The sequence below is a fragment of the Thamnophis sirtalis genome, unplaced genomic scaffold (genome assembly GCF_051295495.1).
Source record: "Thamnophis sirtalis isolate CommonGarterSnake01/CBP01778 unplaced genomic scaffold, rThaSir2_p1.2 scaffold_2, whole genome shotgun sequence".
Classification (NCBI taxonomy): Eukaryota; Metazoa; Chordata; class Lepidosauria; order Squamata; family Natricidae; genus Thamnophis; species Thamnophis sirtalis.
The window spans coordinates 136,584,906-136,610,610 of NW_028261382.1; the positions used below are offsets into that span (position 1 = coordinate 136,584,906).

Here is a 25,705-nt window from a genome sequence, read left to right on the forward strand (position 1 = left end):
TTATGATTCCTAGGCTTTTATTATATAGTACTAATAAGTAACATGTAAACACAGCCATGAGAGCATACAAACTGAAACCATGAATAAACGTTTTATTTCCCAAAGTATTTTGAACTGAAAAAATAGCAGACTATTATATTCAGAATTGGGAACAAACAAAATCTGAGAAACTGAATATATGCTTGCTAAAACAAGAATAATGTTTATTTAGCTAGTGAATCACTTCGAGGAATAAATTTTCACTTCCATGATAGCAATCTTTTCAGGCTTGCAAACACCAGAAATAGGAATTAAAGGTTTTAAGTGTTGTTATAAAGGTCATAAAAAGTCTGATTTAGACTGAGGTACATGTACTCAAAATTGAGATTGAGTGTAGCAAACGAACAGTTCCTCAGACAAACACACTTCTTCTGGTATACATGTTACAGGGGGGGGGGGAAAGAAATGTGCATTAACTGGTGCGGCCCACCAAGCTGCATATATTAATATTCTCTACACCAAACAGTTTGAAACAAGGGAAATGACATTCTAATATAATTTCATGTTATAATTCATTTGGCTAAACTGTAGCTCAAAGTTGCTTTGCCATATTAAAAGTTTACTACAATAATTTTCACATGAACATTTAGACTTGAATTTTACTCCAGGACTAAATATGGCATGATTTTGCTTTAAATTCTGCTGAATAGCTAAAAAAAACCTGACAATTAAAAAACTACATCAAAGAAAAATAAATTGAAGCAATGTGAATCTCACATCATTGAACCACTTATGATGGTTAATTGTTAGTATTTAACAAATTCAAAGAGTTAATGAATCCTTGCATTCGTTCCATCTCCTGTGCCTTAGCTAGGATGCATAATTACAAAAGACAGCAGATACTGGTAAAAGCTTCAGGACAGAAAGTGCTTGACGAAGTTACAGTTCTCAAGTGTGTTTGGTGAGAGAGTATAAGGGCAGATGCACTGATGAGAACCATTACAAGAAGAGTCATTTGTGTTAAAGTGTTCAAAGATGTCACCTTAAGCAGGAACAAAGCTTTAATAACGTCTTCTTAGACATATTAGGCATTTCCAGAGTCTACATCATTAGTGTTGTAATTCTAGAAGGATAATCTCCATATAGTTATTGTTTGTTTCTATTCCTCTCCTGCAGGACAGAAAAAAAAGGAAAATCATTAAAGCATTATCACAAAATACTTAAGTTCTATACAGTGGAGAACACACCAACTCTTCAATTACAAGTGCTTCATAAAAACAAACTAACCTTTATCAAAACATGAAAGCAAAATCATTTCTCAACCTATAAAATTTGAACTTGTTAGTTTAGAAAATTCTATCCAATATTTTAAGAAAAATAAGTCTATAGTATTTTATCAAAGCATAAACCACTCTTCCATAGTAATGTATATTTCGTATCACTTTAATTTTCTGTATAGGCCTAAGACCATGATGGTATTCATTATTATAAGTATTATTTATCAAAGTAGGGCCATTAATCATAGAATGAATAGAGTATTTATTGATGCTCTTTTTCACCTTAAACAGAAAGTCAGAGCACAGGGAAAAACCCTTTGCTATAATAATTAACTTTAATCCGAATCCTTAAAATAGAAAAATCATCTTAACTGTATTGAAACATGTTAATAGTCCGATTCTTATTGGGTGAAGGATCTTTTAAATTCAGGCATTATTTTTTTCATATAACACAATGGCTCAACCAATCCAATATGAGGTTGCATATTTTGACCAAGGGTACCTCTCTTCATAATATAAATGTTAAGAGTCCAGTCTAAAATAGACTCTGTCCTTAATCAGATTATGTGGAAGCTACTGCGGCTGGGTCCAGCTTGGATATCTGAGGCAAATTTGATTTCAATAAGCCTGAGGAAATGAACACAGCCCTTGGGGTTATTATGCAGCACTTCTGTGTTAGATCCATGTTCCTCCTGGCTGATTACAACCTCCAGAGGGGGGACGTGGTTGGGTTCTGGCAGCTGTTAATTTCTCTTTGAGGAGGTAGATAGTTCTGCTGTCTCAAGGGGCCATCGCTAGACCCAACCACAGCAAGATTATTGTATACACAAACATGGAAATATCTGGCAATACCTACAGTTGAGGAGTGGTTGGCAAAGTTGATAAAAACTTGTTGAGATGGCCAAATTGACCTGTTTGATTAGAAAAAAGATAATACCTATATTTATTGCAGATTAAAAATCCCTTATGGACTTTTGTGTAAAACAGAAAAAAAATCTATGCTTTTGAACATCAGAATAGATTATAGAAAGAAAAGAGGCAATGATATAAGTTTATAATGAGGTAAATCTACAGTCGTACTTATAACTGTTTTAAAGAAAAATAGAAAACCACTATATCTTTTTTCTCACTTTTCTATTTTTCTTCTTTTTTTTTTGCATGTTAGCTTTTTTATTTCTTCTTCTTTTTCTTTATTTTAGTTTGTATTAAAACTTTCAATAAAATTATATTAAAGGGAGGGTATCATTAAACCCCAGAATTCTGAATAATTTTTGTCCAGTTTTCGTACTTCCCTTTCTAAGGAAGGTTAGAGACGGTGGTTGCTTTTGGAAGATGCTGGCTCTCTTCCTTCCTCCAGGATAAGTCTCAGTTAATATTGGTAGGAGGGAAAAGATACAGTGGTGGTGGACTCTCCTCTGTGGAGCACCTCAGGGATCAAATACTGCCTCTTCTCTTGTTTATAATCTATGAAATTGGATGACGTCATCTGACAGTTTGGGCTGAGCTTTATATCTCTACACGAGGATGTCTAAGTAATGCCATGGAGGCTCTTCTCAGGGCATGGAGAATGTGGGGCTCTGGATGGGGCAAAAGAGTCTTTAGCTCAACTTAAGCAAGACTGAGTGGCTCTGATATTTTGGATCTCCTAGTTCATGGGTCCTTCCATCTTTGGTTCTGTGCCAACTGGGAACTGGGTTCTCCAGGACTCACAGTTCCTGCTTGAATAGGAGGAAGCAGCCATGGTTAAGAGGGCCTCTGCAACCTTAAGGGTTATTATTAGTTGCACACATTCCTACACCAGAGAAGTGGCTGCCCATGGTCAAACATGTTATTTTGTTATCTAGAGTGGACTACTACAATGTGTTTTATGTGGAGCTGCCCTTGAAGAATATTTGGAAGATTCAACTGGTACAAAATGCAACATCACAGGCACTTACTGGTGTCAGTTACTTGGCACATGTGACGCCACTACTCTGGAAGCTGCATCAGCTTCCAATGTGCTTCTGCAATTCAAGGTTCTGGTTATCACCATTAAAGCTCTTCATGCCTTAGGACGAGGTGACTTATGAGACCATCTCTCCCCAATTGTTTTTGCTGGTTCTCTCGGAAGGGTATGCTCAAGATACTGTCAGCTAGGTGAGGCAAGAATCTTTTCTGCTGCAGCACCCTTGGAACATCATTCCCCCTAAGATTAGACTGTCCCTGTAGGCTTTTTATAAGGCCTTGAAAACTTGGATTTCCACCTGGGCATGGGCTAGAGCCTATCTCCTGGTTGTAATGATGATAAGTTAAATCATTCCTGATAGCTGTGTGTTATTATTATATAGTTTGAGGTTTTGTTTATTTTAAACTGTTTGCAAAGTGAGATGACCAATTATATAAATTGACTAGATAAATAAAAAGAACCCAATTCCCAAATAAATCTAATCAGAAAAATAAGAGACCAAGATCCATTCTGTGGTAAATGGAATTACCGTATTTTTCTGAGTATAAGATGCACCAGAGTACAGTTCCAGAATACCACACCATGTTTCACAAAAACAGCCCCGTTTTTTTTTTCAAAAAAGGGCATCAATAGTCTTTAGGAGGCTTGTAGTGTGTTCCTTGGGGGGAGGGCAAAAATGAGAAAAAAAACAGCCTGTTTTTTGCGAAAACAGGCCCCTTTTTGTTTAAAAAAAAGGCATTAGGAAGCTTACAGAGTGCTCCTGGGGTCTGGGGGGCAAAATTGAGCAAAAAACAGGCTATTTTTTGCTCATTTCTGCCCTCCCCAGCCCCCAGGAGCTTTGTGAAAGCCTCCTAAAACTATGCACAGCCATTTGATGAAGGGGACTGGGTTTCAGGAGGCAAAAAAAATGCTGTATTTAGTGTATAAGACACACCCAGATTTTCAGCCTCTTTTCTGAGGGAAAAAGGTGCATCTTATGCTCCAAAAAATACGGTAGTCTATTAGATACAACTCCATGTTTTTCATTTGCAAAGTTAATGGGAAAACTTTCAGAGATAAGCTTTGGGATTCTTTCTGTGATAAATATCATTTTCAAGTGTTCCTAATAGAGTAGTATGTTTCCTGTAGATACTGAATATCTTATAACATAATTCACAATATGTAGCACTGTCAGAGTTTATCATAACATTGTTTCTGAAGCGGAAAAAATTCATTCAATAGTAAATTCAATCATAATACATGCTGCAAAAATACAGTAGAGAAACAAGTATGCTACCTTGTGAACATCTAATCCTATATTCTATTTAAATATACAGTCTGTTATATGAAACATGGTTACAGAATGTCAAATAAAAATAGGTATCTTTATACAGACGCTCACATAGTGCAATCTGTTTTGCATTTATAATTTCAGTAGATCAGCCAAATTCTATGCTGCTTGTTGCATAATTTATTCATACTGAATGTAAAACAGTCAATACATAATTTTCCATAAAAGTTGCCTAGGTTGCAACTGTTAACCAAGTATCTAGTTGAAACCAATTTTTATTAAGCATTTTTCAATGATTAATTTGGATTTCTTTAAATTATATATATATAGGGCACTGTTAATTTTTTACTCAACGCAGAAATGCGTGATACCAAATATTATAGAATTATTTTCTTAGATAGCCATTCAAAAGCTTATTAAAAGGTATATATGTTAACAGATTGGGATTCAAAAAGTGGTATTCTATTAAAAAAAGTTTCTCATTCCAAAAGGCAATTTGTTAGCTAGCAAAATAATGGGAAAAAACAACTCCCATCTCATTCGCATATTTAGAAAAAAAACTATATGCACAAATTTTCTTTTCAAGACTAGTTTTATTTTCTCAGAGCCCTGAATTCTTACTTTCATTATGCATCAAAATTATTCAGAGCACTTATCTGCAAACTGAAATACCTCATAGTTGGAAGGCAAAACAACCTCCTTCCCCTGTAGCCTCCCAAAATCTGGAAATGCAGGGATCATCTATGAAAATAAGGTATATGGAGAAGATGGAATCCACAAAAATAATCAATGATCTGCTCCTTATCTACAATGAGGAATTTCCTCTGCCAGTACAAGGACCCATTTAATTCAGTATGTGAAATCTGGATTCAGTCTTTTTTTTAAAAATCACAACACAGTAATTAGCACAACCAATTGCACAAAGTTCTGGTTCCGTTATCAATAAACCAGATTGGTCAGTTTTTCAAAAACAAATATATGATGGGAGAATTGCTTTGGTCTTCAACAACTAAATATTTGTTTATATTAACAAATATAACACGATATATTTTCCACCTAATGCATATGGACAGAGTCTAAAGAAAAATAGCAATTCAGTTAAAAGGTCAAGCCTTTATTAGGCTGTTCTAAAATTTTGGGAAAGAATAAAACATTTCATATTGTTAATTCATTTAGAATATTAATAAGAATCTCAATTTAACAGTGGTTGGCTTTTACAATGGTGATCTGCAATCATCAGTGTCCATGAGGAGAGACCAAATCAAAAAAGGCCTAATGGCAGTTGCAGCAGGTTAATGAAGCCCCTCTGCTTGTCATGTGTGCAATGCTGGCACACATACAACAGAAGTAGAGCTTTGATCATACTGCTACTAGTATCATCTTGCCATTCTGGACCTCCTTCACTTCCCCTATGGATACTGGTGTTCTCTAAAATAACTCCAATTAATAACCATCAGTTTGTGAATAGCTTCCATCAATCCTCTCCACTGACAAATATAATTTCAAGGCAATATAGTTTTTTTTTCCAGAATTCCATTTGCAGTGACTATTTTTAACTAAGGAATTAGAATACTTATCTTTTAAACTACCTAGTTTAAGAGAATATCCCACTCTAATATTTTCCAGGTATATTTTATAGTCCAGATTTCCTTCCAAAATGACCAAAGTCATAGCTAACTAAAATTTGTGAGACATTATTCTGGTTAAATAATTATCTAGTATTTCCATATTGAAAACTAATTTTTCCACTTAATGAATACATTTATCAACAGATTAGCTTATTATTGTTACTTTTCTACTTCACTACTTTTTCAGTAGTAAACGGACTTACAAAAGCTAAAGCATTATGAATTCTCAGCAATTCTCCGTTGCTGATATTATATTTTTCCAAGTTTTTAAAAGCATATCAAATGGGAAAAGTATGAAGTTGGCAAGGAGATTCAAGTCCTATCTGGGGCTTATATTCAAAATTTCCAATGGACAACCACCCTTTATTCATCTTTCATTGCAAAAAGCAATACATTTCAGTCTTGTTCTACGCTAGCCTACAATGGTTACATCATGTAATAAGACTCAGCGCTGGGTTGGATTTAATTAAGCACATACAATATAAGCTTTGATTTATCACACCAAGACACATTTTATAAGGAATATTTCACATTATAGCAATTAACATAAATGTGCAAACATTTAAACTATATTTTCAAGATTCTATAACACTACTTTATGCATAGGTAATTTTACAAGTCTAATACTTTAAAATATTATACATAGGTAGTTAGAAGTTAGATCCACTATATTGTTTATTTCTTATTTATTTTGTTTACATGTGATACATTCTCAAAGGCTCCAGGTGGTTAAAAATAACTCTGAAGCACATTTAAAAATATAAAGGCAAAAAGATAAAATATCAAAAATAAAAATTTCATATATCCATGAACCCAACCTTCAATTACAGTATACCCTCTTGGGCAAGGTGAAACAGGTAGCCTTTACAATTTTCTAAAGCCCCAAAGCAATAAAGCAAGTCATCTCTCTGTTGGGAAGGAGTTCCACGCATGGGCTAGGGCTATTCAAGAGACCCATTTCGAAAGCTCCATCAGGTGACACTCATAGGGATGGGAAAGGGAGGGAATATATTGTATTTCATCTGGTTTGATGTACAGATGAGTACAAGAAAAATCAGTACCCCTGGTAACCAGATCTTTAGCCATATAGGGCCTGCCAGGGGAAAATCAGCATCAGTCATCTCTTAACGAATGAATGGTTGTTCAGGAGCCATTTGAAATTGTAACAGCACTGAACAGAGTTAAAAACTATGTCTGAAGTTATGACCATTGAGGTAGGTGTCCCTGCAATCTCATGATAAAAATTTTGTTGCTTGTCAGTGAACCTGTTCTTATAACCATGGGGATACTGCAATTTCTCTTCTACCTGCCTACCTTTCCACTATGAACAACCTGTTAGCAGCCCGGGTCTCCACTTCAACCTTAGTGTTGCCAGTATCATTCAAAAAGACCACACAGTACACCCTGGGGAGGGCAAAAACAGCCTCCCCCGGACGCCCTGTGGAGGCTTCAGGGACCTTCAGGAGGCTTCGGAGCGCTCAAAACGACCCTCCGAGCAAACCGGAAGTGACTTCTGCTTTGCTTGGAGGGTCGCTTTGACTGCTCCAGAGGCTTCAGAGAAGCGTCCCTGAAGCTTCCGAAGGCATCCACAGGAGGCTGTTTTCGCCCTCCCCAGGCTCCTATAAAGTCCCTGGAACCTGGGGAGGGTAAGAAAAGAATGCAAAAAAATGGGGGGTTGTGCCTGTAGTGCGCGCATGCGCACTGGGGGGTCGCACAACGACCCCCCTGCACTCCCCCCACTTATGGCACGCAAGCCAGAAAAGGTTCGCCATCGCTGGATTAGGATGTAAGCACCTATATATGAGTAGGGCTTCTCAGTCTAGAAATGGTTGCAATTAGTACATTTAACTATGCAAAATCTATGCTAGTCATCACTACTACTTGCTCTTCAAGCAAGAATTGTGAAGCTAGGAAAACTCCAAAATTCCCAAGTTCAAGGAGGACTCAGAGGATTGCACTCATCAGCAAGCATATCCAATGCAATTTACTTACTATATTACAAACTGAATCCTGACTACCAAGATATAAATAATCTACTTTCTCTAGGAGAAATGGTTAAGATCACCCCTTTTTTCTAAGGAAATAGGTATAAAGTCGTACTGAGCCAATGTTTCTTGAACTGGAGGTATGCTACAACCATCTCCAGAAACTACTGATTACTGCCAGATCCAACCTTCTGCCATTTCACAGGAAGTCATAGCCAGCAGGAGCAGGGTTCTTACTGAAAAGTGATGAAAGTAACACTGTAGATAGAGCAGGGGTGTGAAACTTGATTTCATTGAGGAACACATCAGAGGTGTGTTTGACCTTGGGGGGCGGGGATTGGTGTGGACAGGTGGGCATGGGCAGCACATCATTCATATCAGGACCACCTGTGGAGGCCCAAGCGCTTCTCCAGTGAAAAAAGGCTTCCAAGCTCAGTTTTCAGCTGTGACGGCCTCCTGCAACCCTCTGCCAGTGAAAACGGAGCTCAAGAGGGCCGCACACAGCCCTCCCGAGTTGTTTTTGCTGGCAGAGGCACTGCAGGGCAGTCCTTCCCTGTTTCCAGAGCAGCCCTGCGGGCCACATTTAAGTACTCTGCAGCTGGATCCGGTCCCCGGGCCTTGAGTTTGACACTCCTGCTGTAGAAGATCTGCTTTCCGAGACATAAATTCAAAATATCCCAGATCATTTCACAAGACAAGACTTCAATCACCTCTACTACTAGTGTGAGCCAGAAATCTAGCTTCTGTCAAACCTAAGCAATTTTGTCCACAAAAGCTGCAAGAAATTTTTAATAACCTTTCAAATGGTCTTGGCTTACTGTCAAATAAATGAATTACAGTTCAGTCTTTTTTTAAACTAAAAAAAGGGGTTTTTGTCTCCACAAAGTGTTTTGATAATAAGCCATGTGTCTAAAGCAACATCCTTACTTGCAGATAATCCAAGGAAGAACAAGTTAAATTCGGATGGCTAAGAGGCTTTAGATCCAAATCAAAAGAAAGGTATTTATTGCTTTACCCAGTTTGATTCCTTTAGCCTTCTCAGAACAATCCAAGAATGGAAAAACACAAGACAGAGAACTTTTCTAAGTCACAAACACTGCGTCCAACAGGTGTGATTCCACCAGAACTCTTTGTTTCCTTTCAATTCCAAAACTAGCTCAAGATTTTGTGTAATTCAAGACATTTAAAGGATGAAAATGCGTGCCTTAAGCATCTCAAAACTATTGTTTCCTTACTTCCTGCTGAATTCTGCCAGCGTGAACTCAGACTCCATTAATTGGTTTAGCTGAGTTGTAGATTGTCCATTCCTAGTCTGCAATCAATTTGGATACAAATTATAATGCTTTTGAGGGAATAGGGGTAAAAGGAATTGTTCAGAAATGATTTTATTGATTTTTTTGAAATATATTTTTATTTTGTATTATTTTTTTAACCAGCAATAGTGCTAGCAAAGGATTTCTTTTTTGTACACCTCAGTGTCTATTACAACTTAAATACTTTATATTAAGACACAGAACCTCATAACTACTATTAAATATTTGACCTTGCAGCTTATTAATACAGCTCTAAATTAAAATTAGGATATTTAAATTTTAATGCAGACAGCAACAAACATGTTGCCCAGAATATTTTATAACTCTCACCTAAATCTGTTAAGGTGGAATTATCCACCTTAAATCAATTTCTACAAGCAACTCCATTTTTAATAATCAATCTGCCAATCCAGGAAAAAGTATTATGATCTCTTACCCTACGCATGGCTTCCTCCTCCTCTTGACGCTTTTCATAATGTGCAAAGTCATCAAAGATTGAGGTGGTATGCTTGAAAGTAGCAATTATTTTAAGCACTTGCTTGGCTTTTTCTAGGGGTACTTCTTGAGTGTCCCTTGAATTGGTAACTGGTTTGTTGTCATTATTTTCCAAGCGAATGTGCCGCAGCTGGTTGTTCGGAACGTCTTTAACAAAGATCCACTTAACATCAAACTTCCCCTTCCATTTATCCTGAGACCACACTCCAGCATACGCATTGTAGTCCACCACCGACTTCATCTCAGCTACTCCACAGAAGTGTCCACTGCCATTCACACTGAAAAGTAAATAGAGTGGGCCTTTTCCATTCAGTGAACGATATGCAGCATCCAAGCGCTTATTACCATGTTCAGTACTACACCAGATAGAATATTTAATGGAACGATGTATATCATCCTCTGAATAGCTTTTGATTATAAACACACGACCATTCTTCAGGTTCCAGTCAAAGTCTTTGGGATTATAGTTATTTATGGCCTTTAATTTTTCCAAAACTGGGTGTACTTCTACACCAGATGGTGAAGAGCTAACTGGTATAACACCTATACCATAGTTTTCATTGCCAGCTCCATTGCTCTGATTGAAGCCTACACCTCTATTGCGAGGAGCCACCCAGCGATTTTGCAGCTGTTGCTGCTGCTGCAGCTGATGAGGCTGAGCCTGTTGCTGAGGTCCTTGAGGCTGTTGTGACTGTGGTGGCGGCTGCTGTTGCTGCTGTGGCGGCGGCAGCTGGCTTTGCACCATAGGAGGTGGATGAATTAAAGGCTGAGGCTGTTGAATTATAGTCTGAGGAGGCAGTACTGGTTGGATTGGAGGAGCTTTTACCACCGACCCTTTGTCATCCCAAGTGCCAATATTCATGTTGTGTTTTATAGGTGGTGGCGGTACTGTAGGGCCCCCAATTCCCACATTACCTTTAGGTTTAAGTTTTGGCTGAGGCTTAGCAGGCTTTCTTGCAATGGCAGCCCACGAGGTTGGTTTAGGTGCTGAACTGCTAACTGCAGGCACATTATTTGCTGCAATGCTGGTCATACCTGTACTGGTTAGAGCTGATCCAACTGTTTTTGTTACAGCAACTGTCATTTCACCACCAATTTTCAATCCAGTCATACCTTGTTCAATGCTGCTAATTCCAGGTACCTTGCTCAAAGTATCATTGCCAAATCCAGCCTGTCCATCGGCTATAGCTCTACCGAGAGAGCTGGGTGGGTAGCCATAGCTGCTGCTATAAGCAGAGCTTTGGGTTGATTGCCCCTGAGATCCACTTGTCCCCCATGTAGAGAAATCTGCATTTCCAGGAAAAAAATTAAATCCATGCTGACCAAGAAACGGAGGAGTATTCCCTAAAGCCCCAGGTTGACTGAATACACCATCGGGAATATAGTGGTGTTCACCATTGCTCATCTGTCCATAAGTTGTCAAGTATGGCATTGGAGGATCTCCAGCAGTGGACCATGCTGCTTCACCCAGAGAGTATGGAAAACCAATGGAGGGAGCATAATAACTAGGCATGTATGGGTCTGACATTGGTGGATAGCTATTACTCTGCAGAAGAAGAAAAATAATAATAATAATTAAACTTTAATGCTGCATTTATAATGTTCATTTGTTACAAATCCAAATTTAAGAATATTTAATACTGTTCATGTCCCAAAACTTAGTCCTTGGCATATAAATCTAATAAACCATAAACCTAAAACTTAAATACAGGAAAAATATTTTCACATTAAAAGACATGGAATAAAACCCCTAAAAACCAAATATATAACAGTGGTTAATATAATTACTGAATAGTTAAAACTGCTTCACAGTGGTATAATTTTAATTACACAGATATTGCTTTCTAAAGAGAGAATCTGCACATCTTCTGGCACTGATGCACCTCCAACATCTAAGAATATTCCCGATGCCATTTTATTTTATTCCTTCTAACTGGGCTCCTGCCTTCTTCCTGTGGTTTTCTTCATCTTAAATCAGGCTATACATGGTAAGAGTTTTATTTATGTAATATGAATAGACTTTAGTACCTTCAGTATGTTTGAATTCACTATGTCTCATGTTAAGATGCTACTAAGTTCACTACGGAAAGATAGCAATAAGAGATCAAGCTATGGAACACCATTTATTTCTTACTCCTGAGAAGGAACAAAATTTGAGACTCCAAGAATATACATCACTAAGTAAAATGCATAGGCAGGACAGGACTTTTTGCAAGCTTAATTGACCCAAAATCTCTGAATTTTATACACCTTGTTCTGTTCATTCGACCTAAATATTTTTATTGTACAATGGCAGAAAAATTAAAATAAGCACAATAGTTTATTTTACGTGCTTTATTTTCAATATTTTACCAACTTAGAGGAAAATAAAACGGGAAAGGTAATATTTGTGTTAAGCACAGATATTCTTGAGCCCTCATATGGCAGGGATTTGCATAAACTAAAAATTTGCGTAAAACAACATTGAACTGAAGTATAAATAATTAATCATATCACTTACACACAGCTAGCTAACTAGCTATCTTAGGATGGAGGGGACAATTTCAAGCCTAGTTCTTGTTTAATTGGGAATGAAATTTAAGGCCATTTTATTGGCGCACTCAAACCATCATATTAAAAAACTATCATATGAATTAATGTTTCTTGTATTCCAATGCAAATATGATGCTCAAATCACCTACTACCTGGGCAGAAACACATACAATTGTCTCGTCACAAGCACACATCACAAAAAACTTTTTTGCATTGAAAAAAACTCAACATATTTTAACATTTCAACATCTTCCAGATTTTTAACTATGACTTTCACCAGGAAAACAGTAAGCCAAAATTTAATCATACGCAACAAGGCATGCAAAGTTCCCACAATGTCTGAAATGCTCTTATCACAAACCCTTGTGAGATATTAGCATTGTTGCACAAGATTCCAGGTATGATTTCTAGAACTGTGTCCAATAGATCTCTACGACAATACTGGAAAGTATTTTTACAACTGACCACTGCATCATTTGGGTTCTTCACAACCAGTGGCTGTTTACCACCATTGCAGCAATTATGTGATCATCATTTCAGGGCTTTACAGCTGGCTTCTGACAACCAGAGTCAAAGGAGACACTGGCAGTAAAGTCATAACACATGAGATATCATGTGATATCTCATTGAATAACCATATTGCTTAGCAACGAAGTTGCCAATTCCAAATATAAGGACTCTCTGTATTACTGATACCATGTGATAAGTCCTGATGAAGTAGGAGACAAAAACTAATGACAGAAAACGTGGCTGCAACTGAAAGCTTATACATTGATTGGCAGATGAACATTCTAATTCTGTTTGTCAGAATTATATAAATATCCTATGCATATTAAATAGCATTTAAATTGGCATTTGTTTAGTGTCAAAAATCAAATATTTATAATTGAATACATACTGCTTGCTATGATGCTCAACTAGCAATAATAAGCAATAAAACTGCAACCCCAAGCTGGAAGTTACAGAAGGCAGCAGAGACAATCACAGGAAAAGACATTCAGAAGACCACGCCATCAAATTCTCTATTGTACACATATAGTTTTGCTCCTACTGCCTTAGGCAAACCTGGATGAAAAAAAACTTCCTTGACTTCTGCTACACTGAAACATCCAGTGGAAGCAAATTAAGAATTTTTCAGGGAAAAACAAGGCCTTAAGTTAGTTCTTTGCAGCTGCTTGAGAGAAAAAAATTCTATAATATATCAGCGAAACGTCTAAGACAATAGGGTTGAGCTAGAATAGAATAACTAAACATATACATATGCAAATCCTGGTTCATTATCCTTATCTTTGCCTATGGCCTTTGTTAAATAGCCACCTTTGTAGAGCAAGAAGAAAACAACAGAAGCACCCCATGAGTTTAATTAAGACTAGCTAGACAGCTCTGGTTAATAATTCAGGCAAGAATTAATCAAGGCTTCAAACTCCTCCCTCCCATTGTTTTTATTTTTCATTAAAAAAATAAAATTAACCATGCTCTTTGAAAATATAATGTATAACTTTAAAAATGCTCTTCTGCTTAGAGTATTATATGAATGAAAATGGCCACAAGAAATGTGTATTAACTAAGCTAGTTTCCCATCCATGTCCACTGCAAGGTATACCCTTTGTATTTAGATTGTAAAAGAATTTAAGGAAAAATAAAGTTAACTCATTGGCATGTACCAAAAAGGCAGCAATGTTTTATAAGTCCCGTATTTTTCAGAGTATGATGCACCTTTTTCCCTCAAAAAGAGGCCGAAAATCTGGATGCGTCTTATACACTGAATACAGCATTTTTTGCCTCCCGAAACCCCACCCCCTTCACCCAAATGGCCATGCATAGCCTTTAAGAGGCTTTCAGAGTGCTCCTGGGTGCTGGGGAGGGCAGAAATGAGCAAAAAATGGGCCGTTTTTTGCCCCCCCCAGCCGCCAGGAGCATTCTATAAGCCTCCTAAAGGCTATGCATGCCCTTTTTTTTTGACAAAAAAACGGGCCCGTTTTTGTGAAAAACGGGCTGTTTTTTGCTCGGTTTACATTCCCCCCCCCAGAGCACTCTACAAGCCTCCTAAAGGCTATTCATGCCCCTTTTTGGGAAAAAATGGGCCCGTTTTTTGGGAGGTCTGCAGAGTGAAGAAACTTTTTTTTTAATTTGCCTCTTCAAAATCTTGGTGTGTCTTATACTCCACAAAATAAGGTAAATGGGATATGAAATCTTTGAAAAGTTATGTTTTATTGTTATTAGATAATTAAAGCAATCTATTTTATTACTTATTACAGAGCTCCAAGAAATGTAATAATTTGGTAAATACTTGCCTGATTTGTCTGGCTACTCAGATATGGCTCAAAATCATCATCATTTACTGCATCCTTTTGATGAATCGAACCGTTTTGCACTGAAACTGAAATGCAACTAAAATTAGAAATAACATAAAAGCATTGTGTGTCACTGTGAACATCTAATGGAAATCATAACATTTTAAAATAAATCATAATAGGTAACATGCATGTATTGTGGAATCCTTAAATCAAAAAGCTGCAAAGGGTTGGCACTCTGTATTTATAGGATCATCCAGAAAAGAGATGGAAATGGGAAAATATTACATAAATAGAAGGTGGAAGGGTGAGCTTTACACTTTCAATGGCCACGGATTAGAATATAAAGCAAGAAAAAAAAAGTAAGCCTGAAATATTTTTTGTAAGACGGCCCTAATGAAAACAAACTAATTTGGAGAAGTATGTATATCAGAACAAGAGACCTTCAATGGATTCATAAAGAAGTGCAATTACAGCACTGATCTGGTCTTTAACTAAACACTGTTTAGTGTTATACAGCACTTTATATGTATACTAAGTTATCTAATTACCTTGTATAGTATACCATGATTGCATTTTTCCCTTAAGTTCGTAAGAGAGAGAATAGATGAATGGCTTACTGAAAGCAGCCAATTTAATTTTTCTATACTGAAATAGATTGAATAACAGCAAAAAATCCAGCTTTGCTGTTAAAATTCACTTTCTAGTACAGCGACATTCCAACATATATCTACAATAACTTTATTTCAAAAATGAAATCAGCAAATGCTTGTATTAAAAAGTATTTCTACTTGCTTTATACATAAGTAATCTCAGACTCAATCACACAATCACTATGTAAAATTCCTGATTGAAATTCAGTGATACAATATTGACCTAGATGGACAAATGGCCGGATTTCCTATATATTACTTCAAATGTAGCTTGAAGTAATATGACAAAAACTGATTTTTTAAAAAGCCAATACCAATGAATTTGAACCATAAAAACTATAATATAAAAGTAACTGGTCCTATAAATGTGGCTTTAATAATCTGCCTGTGTATTGTTCCATGTCTGCCTGTTCTCTACAAAGACATCACAATGCATAAACGAGAATTTCAAGACAGATATACCGTATATTCTCAATATTTCCAAGTGTTCTATTTGGTTTCCACTTCTAGCAACAAGCAACAATGATTTTTTTAAAAAGTGAGATTGCACTGAAGGCATACTAAAGGTATAGGTAGGGATTAGATAGCAATATGCCAAATCCTTATATAAAAATTAGAACATTTTAATTCCAAACTTAAAATGAAGGAAAAATGTTTTCAAAAGGTAGTGCTTATTTATACACTGAATTCCTGGTAACCAGAATGGATATTAAGGTTTACAATTTAACTTGTCAATAAAAGAATTCACAAATATATAACTATAACCACTCAACTGGCAATCTAGTTTATAGATTAGGTACTGCATCCCCTTATTACAATGATTATGCTAACAGATTTATACTCTGCTCTAATATTCTATTGAAAGCAGATTGTTGAGCTATATATCCAACGTATCTCATCTTTTGTTTTGATAAGCTTGGTAGTCTGTAATAAAGTTACTTATCCTTTTAATATACATCACCATTAAGTATTCTCTTTTCTGTCACAAATAGCCAATTTTGGAGAAGACAAAAATGTGCCTAATATTTGGGTTACAAAATGGATATAAATACAGATATCAACACAATATCTGTAGCTCAGGGTTGAACCGTGGAGTCCTTAATGGTCTCTGAGCTTGGTTGTTTGTTTGCAGATGTTTCATTACCTGACTAGATAACATCATCAGTGCCAGTACCTAGTGCACTCATGGTATTACTTAACTGGGCAATGAAACAACGGCAAGCAAACAACCAATCTCAGACAGCACCCAAGACTCCACAATAAGCTTTATTGCAGTCCTACATGACACTCAAGAATCACATTTTCATTTTATTAGTTTCTTTAAAATTCTATTTCTAACATACTTTCAATTTCATATTTTCTTCATTAGACTTTTTTTCTTAAATTCTTTCTACATATATTTTTGTAAACTACAGCCTAAAAGTTTTTTCTCTGTTCAAAACATTGAATCTTCTAACATGATTTACATCACTTTGCACAATTCCTGTACTGAAAGGAAAAAAAACAATTGGGTTTGTTAAAAACCACAAGTCAAAAATATAAGTCACATAATATTGCAAGTGCAAACACTAACTTTAAAATTAATAATATTCAAAACAAGTACATACCAAAATTGGTACAATTCATTCTAATAGAATATCTGACAGAGTAAGCAAAAGAAAAAGATGTAAATGTGCGATACAATTTTTAGAGAAAGGCACAATTCTCTACCAAGTATTTCAGAGAAAGACAACAGTAGTTTATCCTGTGATTCACCTTACAGGAATCAACTATGCCATATAACACGAACACGAACATATGCTACTAGCTCATAAGAACTAAAAAAATATTTTTTAAAAAATATCAAATCAATAACTGGTATGTCTCAGAACAAATTTTGGAACAAAAAATATTGCAAGTCTGATTAATTTACTCCCTAATTGAAATTTAGCTGTTAAAAATCTAAACCACAAAGTAGAAAGCACACTTACTATTAATTCAATATAATATTCAGTGATAAAATTAATATATATAGAATGTAAAGGTGTGGCATCCTGTTTCACTGGAAGATATTTTGACTATCATCATGAAGTTCAATCATGCTTATTTAATTTAAAAGAACTACAAATACAAATAAATACAGTGCATTCCTTAGTTCTTGGTATTTCTTTCCATAATATAGTAAAAAAAAATATAATTAAAAAAACTTGTTTGCTCCTTGGTTTATTGCTTTAATATATTGTAATCAACCATAGTTACCTCAATAATTTAACTGGCATATAAACTGAATAAATACTAAATAAATAATGGGTTTTACTTCTATTAGCAATTTATTTTAAAAATTAAAGCAAAATGCGCTGTGCAATGCAATATCAGATTAACAGACATTTCAGGATTTTATTGAGAATTCTAATATAAGCAATCTGACATTGATTCTATAGATATATTTTTATCAATTATTAAAAGCAAATAATTATATAAAGTATAATGAAGCTAATAACTCATTTTAATATATTTAGGTCTTTTACTTGTAAATGAGCTGTACAAATATGTTCAGAGCAATAATAATAATAAACTGCCAAGACCTTGTCATAAACCATGAATGATTAAAACAAGAACATTACTAGTTGCCATCTTAATTTATAATATTATAAACTGTGTACAACCATGTTATTAACAGTGTTTTAATTTATTCAGTTCAATTACCAGTGTCTGAAAGACAAAATACACAGCTTTGCTTTCAATTCATTGCCTCAATCCTGTGGTTTAACGCATATGCAAAATATTCTCTAAAATATTATCAGCATATGTATCTTTTGCATAAATGTATAAAACTTTCAACTGTCTAATGTTTCATAACACTTTTAGGCATCACATCTTTCTTACTATTTGATGTTATTTTAATGAGTTTTTTTCAGTTTTGTGGTGTTTTTTAAACTTATGTAAATCGTCTGGGGAATAATCTTTAAAACAAGAAGTATGGACTATAGGGAATTTATAGAAATTATTTCTGTATACTTCTGACATGGAAATGTTTAAACAATACATTTATGCATCCTTGTGCTGAGAAATAAACCAACCTGAGATGACTGAGTGTATTCCAGAAAAAAGATATCATAATCATTTCTTCGTTTCATCCTTCAAACTTGAAAGTGTTTTATTGTGATGGATCCTATCAATTTTAATAGCTCTAAAGAACTATTGGCAAAGAACTGTAAGAAATGTCTGATAGCAAACCCTATTGGAATTTATCATTTCAGTGATGTGCACACTTATATCACACAGTTTTGGTTGACACAGTGTTTACTGTGTATAATCTTAAATGTTTATGCAAGGTTTTTCTGGTCTTGTACAGCTTTCTTTTTATCTACACAAGGCCAAACCCATGCACAGACTTTAGTTACTAGAATTCAAGGATAAAAGTTTACAATGGTCATCCACAAATAAATAAAAAGAACAAAAATGGCTTACTTAAGCTATCAGAAAGCAAAATGACAACTGTATCAAATCACCACAGAAGTCTTTGGAATGCTATTTTTAAAAACAAAAGTTTTCAACTGTAAGTTAGCTTAAAAAAAAGATTGAAACACCTTTCACATTCTTATCTCCCTGAAATTACAAAACCCCATCATTCTTCTTCAAAACACTCAACTTTAGATATATCCTGATCAATGTAAAATGCATAACAAGGGGATGCTGAAGAAAAACTGTCCAAACCAAACAGAGATCCAGCCCATGTATCCAGCCTATGTGTTCCACTTCTTTTCAAATTTAAACTCTAATCTAAATGCCTTCCTCCTGAGCTTTCAAGGAATGGAATGAAAAGGAAATGAAAATCTTTTTATGAATTTCCTTAATTTATTTTAATTTAGATGCTAAGATGAACTGAAAAAATATGCAATTATATCAAACCTAATTAAAGTTGAATGGTACTTGAGACACTTAATATCTGAACTGGAAAATCAATAGGCAAAAGAAAATAATAAAGAACCTACGTCATTCGAATAGTCGATTAGTCCTATTTGTTCTGATGGCAGAAATAAAGAAAATGGCAAAACATTTAGGTAATTCAAGTTTATTAGAAATGTGAACAAATTGCAGAATTTCATTGGTGTAGCCTAATGAATCATTTACTAAATAAAAGTTGTCAAATGAATATCCTCACTCCCTATAGACATTTTTCAGATTAATTAAATAATTATAACGATTCACTGGGATTGTAACAAAAGAAAAATCATCTTACCTTTATTTCCCTGTCCTTTAGGTCTCTGTGAGCAATGAAATAAAATAACAATAAATTAAATATAAATATAGAAAATAAGTCATCTTATTTTAAAAATAGTAAACACTAGGACCTAAGCATCTAATGAATTCTAAACGGGTTAGTACGTGAAATATCACAAGAACTATACACTTTAAAAGATACATAATAGTTTAATATTTAAACATAAAAGTACACTATTAGCGCAAGCAATAAGACACAAAACTATTAGAACTTTTTATTTAAGCACTAGATTTATCATTAAAGCATAGATAAGAATTAACATTCCACTGTGATAACATGATTATAAACAGTCCACTGTATATTATTCCCATTTTTCTCCTCTATCCCATTAGACTTAGAGACTTTGAAATTGTAATAATTTCCTTGTATTGGTGAAGCATAAAATCAATGCAGAAAAATCTATACTTGCCTAATTTTGGCAAATACTAAAGTATTTTTCAAAAGTGAAAATTCAAATCTGAGATTGTTATACTGACTCTGATGTGACTGATTTTGATGTCTATTAAATTGGCTATTCAATACAGACTTCCAGTATCAAATATTTGAACAGTTTTCAAATATCTTTTAAAAAGATGTGTACACAGGGAGAGAGAAGTTCATTAGATGGTTGCCAAGAGCACAAGGAGAAAAACAGCCCCCATAAAGATAAGAAGGTGGAATGGAATGTTAAAAGCACAGAAGAATGAAAACAGCAAAATTAGGAAAGGAAAAAAATAAGCAAGCAAAAAACAGTGTATAAAAAATATAGCACTGCATTTAAACAAAGCCATACTATCTGGAAAAAAATAGCCATATTACCCTAAGGCGACAAAAGAGCAAGAAAAATAAATATTGGGGGGAGGGGGAGAAGAAAAGAAGCGCGGCAACAAAAGGCCAGCAGAAAATACTGTACAATGGAGAACAAACGGCAACGACTAACTGCGAATTCCTCAGAGCCACGTCCAACCACAGTCAGAGAGGGCCAGGGACCAGCCCGAGCAAGGAAAGGGCCGGAGGTCGTGGATTTTAAGAGACTAGCGAATAAATTGCCCTCCCGTGAACACAAGCAAATGGAATCGTTGAGCCTCGGCAGGAAGGCCCCAGGCCCAGCGGCCTCCAGGCCTGCAGAAGGGGCGGTCCTGGGAGCAGGGGAGGAGTCCCACAGTCTCGGATCGGATCCCCGCTATGACCAACGGAAGGAAGGCGGGACGAGGGGATCCTCCACTCGGGAACCACGAAGCCGCGAGAAGGCGGTACCTGGTCGACGCTGGTGGCTGACATTCTTCACGGGGAGCCGCAATCCCCCTCACCCCGCTCCGCTTGGGCCTCCTCCTCCTCTCCCTCAGGTCGTCGTGGTCGCTGTTTCCGCCTCCTCTACTTTCCCCGCCGCCGCTGGCTGATTGTCTCCGCAGCCCGGACCCTCCTGTCCTGGTCAGTGCCTCCCAAAGCCACCCGCCGGACGCAGCGCGACTTCCCACCTCTGCTCCGGGCTCCGGGCTTTCCCACAATGGCGGACGCGCTCCGGCTCCTACTTCCGCTCCGCGGCACCCTGACCTTCCGCTCTTCCCCACCTTCCGCTCTTCCCCCCCCCTCCGTTGACGACGTCACCGCCTGACCTTTCCATTTCCTTTTCCGCTTTAAGTCACGTTGGGGAGAGAGAAAAAATAATGGAACTTCGCGCGTGCGCCAAAGGCCCATATAGAGGCGGCGCCTCGTAAGAGGAACGAGCATCTGGCGCAGGCGCAGTAAAAGCTGGCTGGGACGGAGGAGGAAGTGAGTGAGGCTGCCAAGAGCTGGGCAGTTGGTTTTCGAAAGGTGGCTGCTAGGAAGAAGGGGCCGCCTACGGCCTTCTCCCGCTTCGGCAGCGGCCCGTGGTGCGTTTAAGACAAGGGCTCTTTTTCAGGGTGTGGTTGGTGAGTTTGAGCCGTGCAGCTTCATGGCCGGCGGGGGTGTCGCCTTTGAGAAAAGGCCTGCGTTATTCGGGTTAGGGGCTGCCATTGTCCCGGTTGTGATTGGGGCCCGTCTGGGATGGGCTGTGGACTTCGAAGCGGCGCTTCACTGGGAGAACCAAGTGGGACAAAGGACGTGGGAAGGTGGGAAGGAAGGTGTGCCTTTGCTTTGTATTCCTAGCCTTTCCGTCTCCCATTGTTTAAAGGAGATCGGACGGAACAGAAGATCCCGCAAAGGCTTCTTCCCAAAACGGATTCTGTGACAAAAGAGACATTTGGACAGATTGAGGATGGAATTGGGATTAGGCAGACAGCCAGGATCTTAAAAACAGGCTTTGTCTGGACTGCTTCGAGGCCCTCTAATTTAGGCTTAACGGAAGGGAGGAACTCGTTGTTGTTCAGGAAGGGCAGGAAGTGGTTAGTAAATATTTGCATATATGCTTTCTTCTCCTCCACTACTAGCGTTATTAGATTAATGGAGAACTGGATTTCACGAGTCATTTATTTGGAGATTTAATTTTTATTGCTGAGCTATGACATAGCATCGACAGAGAAGGGTTTGGCTCCATTTCCATTTTAAACTCTTTTTTAATATCTGTCTTTTTCCAAGCCCCTATACAAGTTTTATTTTCTTCCTTAAACTCATTGTTTCAGTATATGTTAAATTTGTTTTGCTTTACTACTTGTTATTTTAAAGGCGAAGTCAGATAACCTTTTGGAGCAATTGAAGATATGTTTTGGGCTTTGGGAAATATCTGTATTTATTAATTGATTATATTTATATGGCCACCCAACTCCTCCTCCTGATCACCAACTAATCTCAGTCTTTACTGTCTTTAGCCTTTACTCAGCCTTTACTCAGCCTTTACTGTCATTAGCTACTGTCTAATGACTACTGTCATTAGCACTTTTGTTTTCCAAATTCCTTTTAACCCATTTCTTTCTCTACCTCTTTTCTTGTTTAGCACCAACATCCCCAGGCTTTCTACAGTTTAGACAAGGGGACAACTTTACTAAAGTACCAGATTGTTGCTATTTTATTTTTAAAATAATTATTTTACTATTCCAGAACACTCATAATCAATCGACCAAGAAAAAATGGGATACAGCCTTTAAATTACTTTTAAAAATGGCCAGAAATTTTTTAAACACAGAGGAACCAGACATTTGAAATGGTGGAAAGTAAAAACTATCACAAAATAAGTCCTAGTCTATGAATGTTCATGGGGGGGAGGGACAAAACAATTTAAAAAATGAATCTTCATATGTGAATGAAATTGTTCCACTTTTTCCATTATGAATGCTGCTTTGCCTACTGGTAATACAGGTAGTCCTCAATTTACAACAATTTGTTCAGTGGCCATTCAGAATTACAAGTATTGAAAAAAGTGACATGATGTTTTTCATACAACTGTTACAGCATAACCATGATCATGTGATAAAAAATTGGATGTTTGTCAACTAGCATGTTGCAGTGTCCCGGGACCACGTGATTACTTTTTGTGACATTCTTACAAGCAAAGAATGGGAAAGCCAGATTCAATTAACAACCTTGTTACTAACTTAACAGCTGCAGTGATTCACTTAACAATTGTGGCAAGAAAGTGGTAAAATGGGACAAAATTAAGTTTACTTAATTGTCTTGTTTCAGGCTCAGTTGCGACCTTAAGTCAAGGACTTCCTGTACGAAACATAGAAATGGCAAGGTCAGATACCTTAACCATCTAGACAGCATAGAAGAATGCCAAGTGCCATTCCAAGATAAAATCATTATCTTACCTCCTCCAAGATTATTGCACAGTAAATTGTTGACAGTACGGTGACTGTTAACTAGAACACTTAGATAATATATTGATGGGAGAGAGAACTAATGGAAGAAATACATAGAATTACATTCTAATTATTCCAAAGAATAATAATTTTTAATGGACATACTTCTCTCCCACCAAATTGAATGGTTCTTTAGGTAGAAAAAAAGTACTTAGCACTTAGACTTATATACTGCTTTACATTGCTTTACAGTCCTCTCTAAGCGGTTAACAGTCAGCATATTGCCCTCAACAGTCTGGGTCCTCATTTTACCGAACTCAAAAGGCTTAGCTGATCTTGAGCCAGGGAGAATCAGTCAGCAGAATTAGCCTGCAATTCTGCATTCTAACCACGGAACCCCACCTAAATACTAGCCATAGTAAAGCGGAAGGCTCTACACTCTTCTGCTGTTTTTATGCTGGCTTAGAAAGTAAAATGACTGCTGTGCTGTTGTAGACAAAAAAAAGCATGATTGCCTTTCCATCACACAGCATCCCCAGGTGCTCCTGAGGATAACTGCACACATTTCAGATAACTAGGATAATACTTTCTCCCTTGTGACTTGCTTTCTCATTTTTACCAAGAGTCTGCCATTAAGATCAAATGTTAAGTAGCAGGCATAAAATGCAAAGCGATAAATAGCTTAAGAGACAAAAACTAATGAAGCAAAATGGAAAATATCCATTGAATAACATTTAAATTAATTCTAAAAAGTGAAACACTAAGTATTCTAAATGGGAATCAGTGGAGAATTTTCATTGCATTGCAATTACGGCCTGGAATTTTCTTATCTGTCCAAGGCCATATCTGCTAGCTCTGGTATTCAGTGGTCTATGGTTGCCTAGCTACAAGGGGGTTGGGCTATACAGTTTGTTTCAAGTTGCTGTTTTTGCGCGCTTTGCCTCCATTGCCTGAAATTTCTTGCTTTTGGTTCTTTCCTAGTAAAAATACTTTTCTCTAAATCTATGGATCTGAAGATTATTTCCTAAGAAATAGAGATAGTCAGTGGCTATTACTCTGAAGAATTTGCATATAGGGTTATGAGAGCCAGTTTGATGTAGAAGTTAAGGCATCACCTTGCACTACTAACTTTAAAAGGTTTCTCAATTATCTCAGGAGAAATTATTTCAGTTAAATTAAAGGTGGATCTTAGAATTTCTTATATAAGCAGGGTGATAAAAATCAGTTCATTTGAAAATGTTATGAACACCATCATACCTTTATGCATTCATTATTTGAATACGTAAAGTTAACATAGATTGAATACAAGGAACACAAACAGATTAGTTAACTAACTTCAGCTAACCTTAATATTAAATTTCACCTTACCCCCCTTATACACACATTTCTCTAATTTAAACCCTGGTAGGGTATGTGTTAAAGAAATGAAAATTTCCTACTATTTGTATTCATTGGATTTGGTTCATATATTTTAACAGAATGATATAAAATTAAAACCAATGTAGATGACTGATAGCAACAAAAAGGAGCCCCTAGCTCTAGTTTTTATAGAATTTGGTTGAGGTAATCACTATGACTGAGATTAACATATATTTTTAATTCTATAGTAAATTATAGGTATAGATTTGTATTTACTTATTTAGTTAATTTATTAGCCCCTTTATTTGCCAAAGCAACTATTTCATTTCTACTATTGTATTTTGGTCTGTAGCCTAATAAAGATTTTCTCCTACTGTTTTCAATTTTCTGCTTTTTTTTCTTTTTGCCCATAAATGGGATTATTTTTGCCCATTTCCCTGCATTTGTCTATTTTGTTGTTCTCATCCTGCCACTCTCATGTACTAAGCAACAGATCTAATTCTCAAGCAAGGTACCTTGCATATTTAATACTCCATGACTTGATTAGCATCATGGCTGGATCTGTCTCCCTCATTTCTGGACTATTCTATCCTTGTGCCTTACAATATATTTCTATTTTAATTTGTATGTTGTGCAAATAAGATATACTAGGAAGGCAAGACTAGTCTAAAAAAATAACCATGTATATAAAATCAGAATCTACCCTACATCCCCAGCTGACTCCTGCTGCAAATCATTATGGATATTTTGCCTATTGGTTTAATTGAGGCAACAAAACTAGATGGGGGGAGGGGAAATAATATGGTATATTCAAACCAGGACAACACCATTTGGCAGTAATTGAAAACAGTCATTAAGAGAAGAGATAGCAGATATAGCAAATTAGTATTTGCTTCTGTTTCCGAGGCATTACATTATGAGTAGCTCACAGTTGCCTTTTTAGTTTTTTTATTGTCAAACAGAAAGTGAAAATATTTTTGGAGTAAAAAGCTGCTTATCTTTTAACAATAGTA

General features: G+C 36.4%; 2 protein-coding genes across 15 annotated transcripts in view; one reads left to right on the forward strand and one right to left on the reverse strand.

Moving 5' to 3' along the window:
- On the reverse strand, positions 1-21,112 carry YTHDF3 (YTH N6-methyladenosine RNA binding protein F3). 9 transcript variants are annotated; one of them, XM_014060077.2, is made up of 8 exons: positions 20,872-20,980; positions 19,594-19,618; positions 16,979-17,010; positions 14,719-14,804; positions 9,834-11,438; positions 5,144-5,212; positions 2,113-2,167; positions 1-1,149 (listed from the first exon to the last, which is right to left on the reverse strand). In XM_014060077.2, coding segments are annotated over exons 3-8 (1,836 nt in total). In that variant the 5' UTR covers positions 16,998-17,010; positions 19,594-19,618; positions 20,872-20,980; the 3' UTR covers positions 1-1,147. The 9 variants fall into 9 exon arrangements, with proteins under 9 accessions (XP_013915552.2, XP_087563140.1, XP_013915551.2 ...); XM_087707014.1 differs by lacking the exons at positions 16,979-17,010; positions 20,872-20,980 and adding an exon at positions 21,093-21,112; XM_014060076.2 differs by lacking the exon at positions 16,979-17,010 and having other exon boundaries at positions 20,872-21,012.
- The window catches only part of LOC106543963 (E3 ubiquitin-protein ligase RNF4), an 11,223-nt gene continuing 6,456 nt past the window's right edge, over positions 20,939-25,705 (forward strand). For 3 of the 6 annotated variants that reach the window (XR_015695635.1, XM_014060084.2, XM_014060080.2), the window contains exon 1: positions 21,189-21,488. The gene's annotated coding sequence lies outside the window, so the exon portion shown is untranslated. Of the gene's footprint in view, positions 21,046-21,188; positions 21,528-25,705 lie in introns of those variants that run through there. The other 3 variants (XM_014060082.2, XM_014060081.2, XM_014060083.2) reach the window with 3 other exon arrangements.

What these genes read in the sequence shown, in the direction of transcription:
- YTHDF3 (XM_014060076.2), bottom strand. Translation starts at nt 20,895, where the DNA reads ATGTCAGCCACCAGCGTCGACCAG. An exon ending in CAGCCACCAGCGTCGACCAG is followed by an intron (nt 19,619 to 20,871) that starts GTACCGCCTTCT and finishes CATTGCTCACAG; the next exon opens with AGACCTAAAGGACAGGGAAA. An exon ending in AGGAGGAAGCCATGCGTAGG is followed by an intron (nt 5,213 to 9,833) that starts GTAAGAGATCAT and finishes TTATTTTCATAG; the next exon opens with ATGATCCCTGCATTTCCAGA.